Consider the following 12,555-nt stretch of genomic DNA (forward strand, 5'->3'; position numbering starts at 1 on the left):
TCCACGCCTTTCAGGCCTGCGAGATGCATTTCGATGATGATGCTTTTAGCCTCGATATCCAGGTTTTTTTGGCATGATGGTTATTTTCAAATTGTTAATATATGGATAATGGGAAAGGGAGATATTGAAGACAATTGCTTTTTATCGCGTAGACCATTTTGAATTTTATTATCTCAATAATTTATTTCGCGTGACTGTACGTGTAAAACTCTCTCAGGTTGACGTATTTTAGACTTTTCCTAGATTGACCATCGCCCCCACTCACATCCGCCTCCTGCTGGCCGTCATTGCTACCTTCGTCTCCGGGAACTTGGTGGAGTGAGTGCCGTTAGACCAAGGGCCTGAGCTTGGCTGTTCTTGGAATAGAGCAAATACACTCTTGCTGAGAAGAGCAACCTGGGTCAAGTAAGCACTACATTCAAGTTTGGTTGCATTTTTAAGCCTTTCTTTCCTCTTTTTCCTCTCTTCCGCCCAAGTAGGGTAGAGTCAATAGGGCTATAAGCCCGGTTATATTCCTCCTCCTTTTCAGTTTCCTCCTCCACCCGTCCTCCTCGCGCTTGGTAGGCGGTGAATGTCTGACAGATGAGCATGTAAAATATATATATATATATATATACTTTTCTCCCAGTGAAAAGTGAAAGTAAAGGTAAAGTCTATGGTAGTAAAGAATCTGATAGAAAAAGACTTAAAGTAGTAAAGTAGTATGCTAAGAGTTCAGGTCCACAATATATACACATTGTAGACATGACCTTTAATAGTATGTGCGGTGTACCGTACTCAAAGGGCACATCAATAGCGTCAGAACTTGCATAATACGTAATGAGTAGCGGAAGTGGAGGTCAAATTTTTCTGAGTAAACATATTTTTTTGGTGCCGAGATTTGCAATGGAGAGAGAGCTGCCCTTTATTTTCTCCTTTCATTAATGAGGTATTTCTTCTTTTTTTTTTTTTCCATTCTGCATATCATTTTAGTATATAAGGAGAAGAAGAAGAAGAAGGATCAAGGCTCACTCCTTGGCCTAGTTCGACAGACCCACAGCTGTGTGGAGGATACACTGGAAGCACATGCTGGCAGTGGCTATAATTTATACCGCTGTATGGGTTCAGTGTTGATCTAGATGAAGATGCTGAAAGATCAGCAAGTCCACTGCCACTGCCTAAAAACATCATTTCATGGCATGGATAAATATCCCGGTGATTTGTTACGATATTTTGGCTAGCAACTGTAGGCGGGAGCTTGATGCGTTCCATAATTCCATCACGAGTCCCGCCTATTTGGTTACGTCCGCTTCCACGCGGAGAAGCGGTGTAATAGGTGGTGGAGACAAGAGGTGACCTTTATTAAATTATTATTACAAGCCTTTTATAGGCCTAAGACTATATACTGTGGCAAGCGGAGACTCTATCTATGTTTCTCTCTCCGATGCCTAAGTAGGTCATGGTTCCTCTTGTAGCTCTTGTCTGCACAGTCCCAACAGACAAACGGCCTTTCTGTCGAATGGCTTACGACATGAGAGCGTAGGAGCCCTTTGGACTGAAACTCCTTGCCGCAATGTGGACACTTTGCGGCCCCCTTGCTAGCTATGGGGGAAAGGAGTGTCGGAGGCTGTGTGGCCCGTGGACTGGACTCCGCCATTGCCTGTGGTGCCGCTCTGAGCGCTACTGTTGGTAGCGCTACCACCGTGGCCTCGGAGGAGATGCTTAGGCCTCGAGAGGCCCCGAGACGCCGTCGCTGGGCCGGTCTCAAACTTTCAGACGTGGGCATGTCATCAGCTGCCCGCTTGGTGTTATGCTTAGCAGCTGCTGCTAGGCCAGTGTACGCAACCGTCTGAAATGGACGCGAAGTGATCCGGGGATTTGCTGTAGATGTGAGTGTCCCCGTGTTTGCCAAAGGCAATGGCCCGAAGTTGCCTGGAAGAGGCGTCATAGCTGTGGTGGAAGCAGGCCATGGAAAGAACTGACCTCGCTTCTCATAAGATCCGCCATTCTGATATTGCTGTAGCGGCAGCTGTTGTGTTTGTTGCTGGAGCATGCTTTGTTGCTGCTGTGGAGATAAATGGTGGTATTGTTGGTAAAAAGGCTCAATACCACTGGTCGATTGCTGGTTAGGATGAGTGTCATAGTGGGAATGCTCATATTGTATCAAGTGTGGAGCTGATAGAGGAGCAACAAGGGGAGGGGAAGGAAGAGTGAGCGCTGTCGGAGGTAGTGGTGGTGGCAGTGATGATGGTGAAGGCGACGGTGATGACGATAACTGTGTTAGTGGTGGTAGCGGGAAAGGTTGAAGATGAGAGGAAGGGTGCATAACTGGTAGAAGTTGTTGAGGGTGAAACTGATTATGAAGGAAAGCGGTCTGAAGCCACAGTTGATTTTCTTGAACCTGACGTTCTAAATTTTCCTGGGCCCAATCCTGGGGGATTGTCATCAGCATGGTGCTCTCTGGCTCGAAATTATGGCTGCTGTGGTTATCGCCAGGGGTCAATAGATGATAAGGGTCGATGGCAGAGAGGGATATGGGCCCGAAATCAGCGCAGACTAGAGGCTCGGAGCCTGGTCTGCTTGGTTTGAGTGTATAATCTATTGGTTCAATAGAGAGTTGTGGTGATGGTGCTATTGGCGGCGTAGAAGAGGCGGCATCTGTTGTAGAGGGTGGTGTCAACGATGACGACGAGGGTAATGATGATGGGTTCAGGAGAGGGGAGCTGGTTAGCAATGCCGAGCTGCATGTCGTGGACTTGGCTGTGGTACTGGAGCTGCAGTGGTGCTCACGGCCTTCAAGATTCTTATTCTGGTCGGCTGGCTGCATCGGCAACGAGGCGAGGACACGGAGCAATTCGGGGCAAATGGATATGAGAGCGAGGACGTCCGGGAAGAGAGTGGACGTTCTGCAGGGTCTGTTAGCTTTGATTGGGCTGAAATTGACAAACATGCACTTTTCATCCAGACAAAACACGCACGCACGTTCACAAACAAACAAAACATTTGTTCAAACTCACATTTAAATAACTACTTTATAAATGTATGAATTGTTCAGCTCTTTGTCTGTATTGAGAAGCTGCTGTCGCTACGCTCGAGGAAAGCAGCGTTACTCGAAGCAGAAGAACGGGGTGGACAGAAGGATGGAGGGAAGTGAATAAAATTAACAAACTAAAAGAGAAAGTGAATAGTGAATGAGCAATGCAGTGGATGAGTGCTTTGGTGTCGTTTTTTTTTATCTTACATATATATCTCCCAGTCTTTCCGAGAGATGAAGAGAAGCATGAAGAGGGCAAAAGAGACAAAGATAATGAAAAGAGAAAAGGAAAAAAAAAAAAAAAAAAAAAAGAGACAATTGATTTAAATATGTTGCGCAGTGAGGGAAGGATGCAAAAATGCATTGCATTTGGAAATAAGTGTAATAGCTCACTCCTGGATCATTTCACGCGTCATGCCCTTTTTAAAAATCTATCTCCTGAAAAACTGTTGTTTCTTCAAGACTGTCGATCACACCTCTGCCGAAAAACTAGTATAAAATAAGAAAAAAATGCAAGCAGACAGAGATACAAAAGATTTTGGCAAATATGCAAACTCAAAATTCATCATTATTACTGCTCATAGTCATCCAACGAACTTTTCAGAACAGGGTCTGTAAATTAAAAAAGAATTAAAAAAGAATTAAAAAGAATTAAAAAAAAATTAAAAAAGAATTAAAAAAGAATTAAAAAGAATTAAAAAAAAATTAAAAAAGAATTAAAAAGAATTAAAAAAGAATTAAAAAGAATTAAAAAAATTAAAAAAGCGTCTACCGGTCATGCCGCTATTTTGGCAACCTTATTTTTCTCAAATAGATTAATTTTTTTTTTTCTTTTTTGTTATAGTTGATTTATTACGTCAACGTGTGTGTATTAATTCAACACCTCCACCAGAGGTCTACCGCTAATCGAATAAAGCAAAAACGAATACTTTTTTACAAAGTACAACAAAAATAAGTTAACCGAGAAAAATATAAACCACAGGCATGGTTGTCAAATAGATTAATCCCTTAATTTAATTTATTTTGCCTATGTGACATGGTCCTTATTTTGAAACTTTAAATCACCATGCAAAAAAAGTCGATTTAAAAAGTAAACGAGTACTGGTCAAGTCAAAATCCCTCATCTGGAAGGTATTCTACGCCGCTTTTTAGAGCTCTTTGGTGGCCAAGACGCGGCAATCAAAGCCATTCGCAATAATGTGGAGGATCAATAGCAAGTGGTCTTCGGCCCTGATGCTAACCTCGAGGAGGTCATCTCCTGTGCCCAAGACTCGCAACCCATGGCATGATTCAAGCCCAATAGTGACATTGAGAAAGGAGTTTCGAAGGCAGAAGTCGCAAATGCGGCCAATGCTGAGACCGCAAGCAATATAAAGGTACCAGAATACTATTTGTACCCTGATATACCTTACCACGACACCCGGGACAAGCGTGGTAGGAGACGGATATTTTGTTCAGCCAAAGAGCGCGGACGGTACTGTCTTCGGCTGCTACTTATGCATACCAAAGGAGTAAAGAGTTTGCTAAGCTCCGCATAGTGACTGAAGTCAATCAGACCTTTGATACATTCCACTCAGCTGCTCTTGCTCACGGCTTGCTCGAGATGATGAATAATCGAGTCGCTGCTTAGAAAAAGCATCCACATGTCAGTCACTGAGGATGCTGCGGCACCTGTTTGCTATTATGGTGATCAACTGCAGCCCCTCTGATCCACTGGTTTTGTAAGCTCACTTTGCAAGTAATCTGTCAGAAGATTTCTTTCATACATGCAGAGGGCTCCAGGGAGAGGCAACTGCTACTGCGGAGCGTATCGCAGAGGAACAAGCTAATAGCTTGGTACTTTACGACCTAAATGAAGTGTTGAAGGAGCTTGGACCCTGCCTGGCCAGCTTTCCAGAGATACCTCAAGGAATTGGAGATACCCTACAGAAGGAAGATCGGGTTGATGACACGCAGAGGCAATGGGGATTTGAACAAGGGGCGCTGAATAACGTGGTGCCTTCAAGCCCCTGAAGCAGCAGTCACGGCTCCATTACTCTGTGGAATACCTGAACAAGTTCAATCCACCAGGCTTGCCTCCGTTCAAACTGAAGTTGAAAGTCGATCAATCTGTCATCCTTCTTTGCAACTTGAGCCCAAGGCGTGGACTATGTAATAGCATCCGCATGATTGTGCGTGCGTTAGGCACAAGAATGATCCAGACTGAGATTATCAATGGGAAGTATCAAGGAGAGCGTGTTTTCCTCCTTACCTTGCTTGTGTCCGGTAAAGAAAAATAAGGTTGCCAAAATAGCGGCATGACCGGTAGACGCTTTTTTAATTTTTTTAATTCTTTTTAATTCTTTTTTAATTCTTTTTAATTCTTTTTTAATTTTTTTTTAATTCTTTTTAATTCTTTTTTAATTCTTTTTTATTCTTTTTTAATTTACAGACCCTGTTCTGAAAAGTTCGTTGGATGACTATGAGCAGTAATAATGATGAATTTTGAGTTTGCATATTTGCCAAAATCTTTTGTATCTCTGTCTGCTTGCATTTTTTTCTTATTTTATACTAGTTTTTCGGCAGAGGTGTGATCGACAGTCTTGAAGAAACAACAGTTTTTCAGGAGATAGATTTTTAAAAAGGGCATGACGCGTGAAATGATCCAGGAGTGAGCTATTACACTTATTTCCAAATGCAATGCATTTTTGCATCCTTCCCTCACTGCGCAACATATTTAAATCAATTGTCTCTTTTTTTTTTTTTTTTTTTTTTTCCTTTTCTCTTTTCATTATCTTTGTCTCTTTTGCCCTCTTCATGCTTCTCTTCATCTCTCGGAAAGACTGGGAGATATATATGTAAGATAAAAAAAAACGACACCAAAGCACTCATCCACTGCATTGCTCATTCACTATTCACTTTCTCTTTTAGTTTGTTAATTTTATTCACTTCCCTCCATCCTTCTGTCCACCCCGTTCTTCTGCTTCGAGTAACGCTGCTTTCCTCGAGCGTAGCGACAGCAGCTTCTCAATACAGACAAAGAGCTGAACAATTCATACATTTATAAAGTAGTTATTTAAATGTGAGTTTGAACAAATGTTTTGTTTGTTTGTGAACGTGCGTGCGTGTTTTGTCTGGATGAAAAGTGCATGTTTGTCAATTTCAGCCCAATCAAAGCTAACAGACCCTGCAGAACGTCCACTCTCTTCCCGGACGTCCTCGCTCTCATATCCATTTGCCCCGAATTGCTCCGTGTCCTCGCCTCGTTGCCGATGCAGCCAGCCGACCAGAATAAGAATCTTGAAGGCCGTGAGCACCACTGCAGCTCCAGTACCACAGCCAAGTCCACGACATGCAGCTCGGCATTGCTAACCAGCTCCCCTCTCCTGAACCCATCATCATTACCCTCGTCGTCATCGTTGACACCACCCTCTACAACAGATGCCGCCTCTTCTACGCCGCCAATAGCACCATCACCACAACTCTCTATTGAACCAATAGATTATACACTCAAACCAAGCAGACCAGGCTCCGAGCCTCTAGTCTGCGCTGATTTCGGGCCCATATCCCTCTCTGCCATCGACCCTTATCATCTATTGACCCCTGGCGATAACCACAGCAGCCATAATTTCGAGCCAGAGAGCACCATGCTGATGACAATCCCCCAGGATTGGGCCCAGGAAAATTTAGAACGTCAGGTTCAAGAAAATCAACTGTGGCTTCAGACCGCTTTCCTTCATAATCAGTTTCACCCTCAACAACTTCTACCAGTTATGCACCCTTCCTCTCATCTTCAACCTTTCCCGCTACCACCACTAACACAGTTATCGTCATCACCGTCGCCTTCACCATCATCACTGCCACCACCACTACCTCCGACAGCGCTCACTCTTCCTTCCCCTCCCCTTGTTGCTCCTCTATCAGCTCCACACTTGATACAATATGAGCATTCCCACTATGACACTCATCCTAACCAGCAATCGACCAGTGGTATTGAGCCTTTTTACCAACAATACCACCATTTATCTCCACAGCAGCAACAAAGCATGCTCCAGCAACAAACACAACAGCTGCCGCTACAGCAATATCAGAATGGCGGATCTTATGAGAAGCGAGGTCAGTTCTTTCCATGGCCTGCTTCCACCACAGCTATGACGCCTCTTCCAGGCAACTTCGGGCCATTGCCTTTGGCAAACACGGGGACACTCACATCTACAGCAAATCCCCGGATCACTTCGCGTCCATTTCAGACGGTTGCGTACACTGGCCTAGCAGCAGCTGCTAAGCATAACACCAAGCGGGCAGCTGATGACATGCCCACGTCTGAAAGTTTGAGACCGGCCCAGCGACGGCGTCTCGGGGCCTCTCGAGGCCTAAGCATCTCCTCCGAGGCCACGGTGGTAGCGCTACCAACAGTAGCGCTCAGAGCGGCACCACAGGCAATGGCGGAGTCCAGTCCACGGGCCACACAGCCTCCGACACTCCTTTCCCCCATAGCTAGCAAGGGGGCCGCAAAGTGTCCACATTGCGGCAAGGAGTTTCAGTCCAAAGGGCTCCTACGCTCTCATGTCGTAAGCCATTCGACAGAAAGGCCGTTTGTCTGTTGGGACTGTGCAGACAAGAGCTACAAGAGGAACCATGACCTACTTAGGCATCGGAGAGAGAAACATAGATAGAGTCTCCGCTTGCCACAGTATATAGTCTTAGGCCTATAAAAGGCTTGTAATAATAATTTAATAAAGGTCACCTCTTGTCTCCACCACCTATTACACCGCTTCTCCGCGTGGAAGCGGACGTAACCAAATAGGCGGGACTCGTGATGGAATTATGGAACGCATCAAGCTCCCGCCTACAGTTGCTAGCCAAAATATCGTAACAAATCACCGGGATATTTATCCATGCCATGAAATGATGTTTTTAGGCAGTGGCAGTGGACTTGCTGATCTTTCAGCATCTTCATCTAGATCAACACTGAACCCATACAGCGGTATAAATTATAGCCACTGCCAGCATGTGCTTCCAGTGTATCCTCCACACAGCTGTGGGTCTGTCGAACTAGGCCAAGGAGTGAGCCTTGATCCTTCTTCTTCTTCTTCTCCTTATATACTAAAATGATATGCAGAATGGAAAAAAAAAAAAGAAGAAATACCTCATTAATGAAAGGAGAAAATAAAGGGCAGCTCTCTCTCCATTGCAAATCTCGGCACCAAAAAATATGTTTACTCAGAAAAATTTGACCTCCACTTCCGCTACTCATTACGTATTATGCAAGTTCTGACGCTATTGATGTGCCCTTTGAGTACGGTACACCGCACATACTATTAAAGGTCATGTCTACAATGTGTATATATTGTGGACCTGAACTCTTAGCATACTACTTTACTACTTTAAGTCTTTTTCTATCAGATTCTTTACTACCATAGACTTTACCTTTACTTTCACTTTTCACTGGGAGAAAAGTATATATATATATATATATATTTTACATGCTCATCTGTCAGACATTCACCGCCTACCAAGCGCGAGGAGGACGGGTGGAGGAGGAAACTGAAAAGGAGGAGGAATATAACCGGGCTTATAGCCCTATTGACTCTACCCTACTTGGGCGGAAGAGAGGAAAAAGAGGAAAGAAAGGCTTAAAAATGCAACCAAACTTGAATGTAGTGCTTACTTGACCCAGGTTGCTCTTCTCAGCAAGAGTGTATTTGCTCTATTCCAAGAACAGCCAAGCTCAGGCCCTTGGTCTAACGGCACTCACTCCACCAAGTTCCCGGAGACGAAGGTAGCAATGACGGCCAGCAGGAGGCGGATGTGAGTGGGGGCGATGGTCAATCTAGGAAAAGTCTAAAATACGTCAACCTGAGAGAGTTTTACACGTACAGTCACGCGAAATAAATTATTGAGATAATAAAATTCAAAATGGTCTACGCGATAAAAAGCAATTGTCTTCAATATCTCCCTTTCCCATTATCCATATATTAACAATTTGAAATAACCATCATGCCAAAAAAACCTGGATATCGAGGCTAAAAGCATCATCATCGAAATGCATCTCGCAGGCCTGAAAGGCGTGGATATCGCATTGAAACGCGGCGTGAATCTATCAACAGTTTATCACATTATCAAGGTATATCATGAAAGAGGAACCAGTGCTCGCGCCCAAACCCCAGGACGTCCAAAACTACTGAGTGCTCGCGACATCAGAAGCATTGTGCGCAATAGTAAGAGAGAAAGGAGGGTTACTCTTCAGGAGATCACCAACTTATTGCCCAAAAAAGTGAGTAAGAGGACAGTTGAAAAGGAGCTGCATTTCTTAGGCATTTTCAGCCGGGTTGCTGTCCCTAAACCATTCTTAAGCGCAGAGCACATAGAGAGGCGGCTGAAGTTTGTCAAAAAATATAAAAAATGGTCTATAGAAGATTGGAGTCGGGTAGTTTGGTCTGACGAGTCATCCTTTGAAGTTGGTGCGCACTTTCGTAAAATAAGAGTTTGGCGCACAGCACAGGAAAAGTACGACTACGGTTGCGTTGCGCCTACTTTCAAGAGTGGTAGGACATCCCTAATGGCCTGGGGAGCGATTACAGCGACCAGAAGGTCCCGGTTGGTTATATTTCAACGAGAGCGTAGGGATGGACCATCTTTCGTGGAAGATGTGTATAAATGTGAGCTAGCCAGGTTTATGGCTGAGGTGGAGGATGGTATTCTCATGGAAGATAATGCACCAGTACATACATGCAAAGTTGCAAGGGAATGGCGCGAAAATAACAACATCTCAAGGATTCCAGACTGGCCTGCATGCTCTCCAGATTTAAACCCCATTGAGCACGTGTGGTCACTTCTCGCGGTTGCACTTGATAGACGCACCAAAGGGCCAAGAGATCTCGCTAGCCTCGGAGCGGCTCTGGTTGAGGAGTGGGACAAGTTGCCACAAGCGGAGCTGGCTATCCTTGTTAACTCCATGCCAGAAAGGTTGATAGAGGTGAAGGGGGCCAAAGGAAGGTACACTGGTTATTGAACCCGCGTAGTACTTCTCTTAGTCAATTAATATACCCCAAGAACTTCAGTAAATAACCACAATAGCCTTTTCGATAAAATTACGGACTTTCATGTTGATTGATAAAGTCTTTGTGTATGCTGCATATGAGCTGTTTGCCCAGATTATTCAAAAAATGTAAATAAATATTCTTAATCTCAATAATTTATTTCGGGTGACTGTACATGTTGCAGATTCGTCCTATGAGTTCAACAGACCAGCGATCTCTCATCTGGATGAATACGTGCTTGATTCACCAGTACACTGCCGACTAATATGGAGCTATACAAGCGGAATATGATCTACAAAGCTTTTCAGACAGGCATCTCTCTTATTCACTGCCGATATTCTTCCTTATGTTTATAATGTATCTACTTTGTTGTGTAGTTCGCAACTGAGTTCTCTGATGAATAACCTCTTTGTTTAGGGCAGTAATACTCCATGAAGCCAGAGGCGAAGGTATGGGCACGACACGGGGACTGTATTGATCACTGATAGTAAACATCAATAGAAATCTTACTACGCATGATCTTATCAGTATTGCTTGGTATTTTCTTTGAGGCTACCCTCTGCCACTTCCCCTGAGCTTGGTTAATGACCTCTGTTTGCAGGCTTCGGGGAGATATCGAAGGCCCTTTGTGCTTAAATAGTACTTCTTTTTACTGCTCCTTTCCTTTCTGATATTCTCCAACCATTCCGCTCACCACATTCAATCCTTTTTCACTCTTCATTTGAGGTATATTTACATCCCTATGTTCGAACAATTAAAGTATAGGTTGATCATCATTATTTCCAATTAGTGTATTTCCTCGTCAGCAGGTTCCTAATCTAAAACTATTGCATACATATTAGTGGCCATGTGGAAGGAGTAAAAAAATAAGCCTCCGATACCAACAGATGAAATGTGAGTTTTAGTGAGTCTGGTGGAATGCAAAGCCTGCTCGGAATGTAAAGGTACAGCAGCCGTTCTATTGTACTGCGTTATAAGTAATCATTGCATTTCGTTTCATCGCTATGCATCATCTTCCTCCTCGCGCCATCACTTCATCCTTTGAGTCTTGCAAAGGCTTACAACGCTGCTTATCCAATTATGAATTTTTCGGTATTTAGGCAACTAAACTTTATATTCACGCAGGATGTAATGCTCGGCAAAACGGAAGTAGAAGAGCTCGCTCTGACCGCCTGTTGTCAACCCATTCGAGCACCATCCATAGCTCCCGTCATATCAGGGCTTGCTTTCACAGCAGATAATGATGGATATCTCACGATGATAAAGAATGAGAAAAGATTCAAGAGTGGGCAAAAGTAAAGAGCGAGTATTGTGTACTATGGCTTGAGTCAGTATATGAGCCAGTATTTAGCCAAGTAAACCTAGATTTCTCAACAGATAAGCCTCCATAAAGCATAGTGGAGAGGCCTTACAATTGACGACCGTATGTAGACCTTTGGGATTATGTTTACAAATGCAGTCGAAAGTATAATACAGTCTAAAGATAGCTATTTATCACAATACTCTATTTGAGATAGTTGAACATAAAGCTTACCTGAGAATGTTCTTTATTAGAGAAAGGGAAACAAGCCTACAAAGGTACCTACAAAGGCACGGAGGAGGTAATTGAAAACCAGAAGAGAAGATTTATAACGATAAGACTGACAATGATTAAGGAGATTGAGTCAGCTCCAAATGACAACTATAGCTCACTTCCTCATGATCTACATGTAGAGTATTTACACAAATAAGCTACTTAGACAACAAGATTGGAATGAAATCGAAAATGACATCCCACATACTGCTTAATATGCAGAGAATCACAGAAGCATATCTGTAGCATTTTAACAAGGCCAGAGCTACAAAAACCCTGAGAACGATGAATGGTGGCACAGTCGAGTGGCTAGTGAAAGCTAAAGCCTATTGTTCGGCAAGAAGGAGACAATGAATGCCTTACCTCTTTTATTGCTATTACAGGAACTACCAGTAAATAAAGAATTTTTTTTTTTTTTGACAACTGCATAACTTCTTAAGTGCTCCATATCTACCGCCAAAGAAACAAGGGCAGCTGCAGGTGGGACATTCATTGCCCCTCTTGTCGAACAATAGGCCTCAGTCTTCACTAGCGTTCGACTACGCTATCCAAAAAAATAAAAAATGGAGGTATAACAAGAGTAGTGCCTAAAAAAGTGGAGAAGAACAATCATGTGAGGAGAAACTGATGTACGGGATGCTACGATGAGGCTCCACACTGGAAATCAATAAGAGGCTTCATGGAAAAAAAAAAAAAAAAAAAAAAAAAAAGCTACTACGGCGCATGTAGTATAGGAGCATAGGTTGATGTTTTCCCTCCATATTCTTAAGTATCCAGAGGTCATTTTAAAGATCAAAAGGAAGGGTTAGAGTACCCAGGAAACAAATCAAACGAAAACCTCGTTAGATCAAACTTCACCTTGACCAATGACTTTGCACATTATATGCATGCATCTCTTTGTCCATATTTGATGAAAGGAATTGTTGATGAATACTTTGCGGAGGAAA

General features: G+C 43.4%; 3 protein-coding genes across 3 annotated transcripts; 2 read left to right on the forward strand and 1 right to left on the reverse strand.

Annotated features, from left to right (window-relative positions):
• Positions 1–963: 963 nt before the first annotated feature.
• Positions 964–3,130, reverse strand: BCR41DRAFT_415725 (hypothetical protein; the record flags this gene model as incomplete). The annotated part of the gene is made up of 2 exons (XM_022029515.1): positions 1,485–3,130; positions 964–1,336 (listed from the first exon to the last, which is right to left on the reverse strand). The coding sequence occupies exons 1-2, from the start codon at positions 2,927–2,929 to the stop codon at positions 964–966; spliced, it is 1,818 nt and encodes a 605-aa protein (XP_021875745.1). The 5' UTR covers positions 2,930–3,130.
• Positions 3,131–5,977: 2,847 nt separating this feature from the next.
• On the forward strand, positions 5,978–8,107 carry BCR41DRAFT_415727 (hypothetical protein; the record flags this gene model as incomplete). Its single annotated transcript, XM_022029516.1, has 2 exons — positions 5,978–7,586; positions 7,735–8,107. Exons 1-2 carry the CDS (start codon positions 6,142–6,144, stop codon positions 8,105–8,107), a joined length of 1,818 nt encoding a protein of 605 aa, XP_021875746.1. The 5' UTR covers positions 5,978–6,141.
• Positions 8,108–11,166: 3,059 nt separating this feature from the next.
• BCR41DRAFT_375587 (hypothetical protein) lies at positions 11,167–12,199 on the forward strand (the record flags this gene model as incomplete). The annotated part of the gene is made up of 2 exons (XM_022026971.1): positions 11,167–11,330; positions 12,049–12,199. 2 exons carry the CDS (start codon positions 11,167–11,169, stop codon positions 12,197–12,199), a joined length of 315 nt encoding a protein of 104 aa, XP_021875747.1.
• Between the last annotated feature and the right edge of the window lie 356 nt (positions 12,200–12,555).

This window comes from Lobosporangium transversale (genome assembly GCF_002105155.1).
Source record: "Lobosporangium transversale strain NRRL 3116 chromosome Unknown BCR41scaffold_71, whole genome shotgun sequence".
NCBI lineage: Eukaryota > Fungi > Mortierellomycota > Mortierellomycetes > Mortierellales > Mortierellaceae > Lobosporangium > Lobosporangium transversale.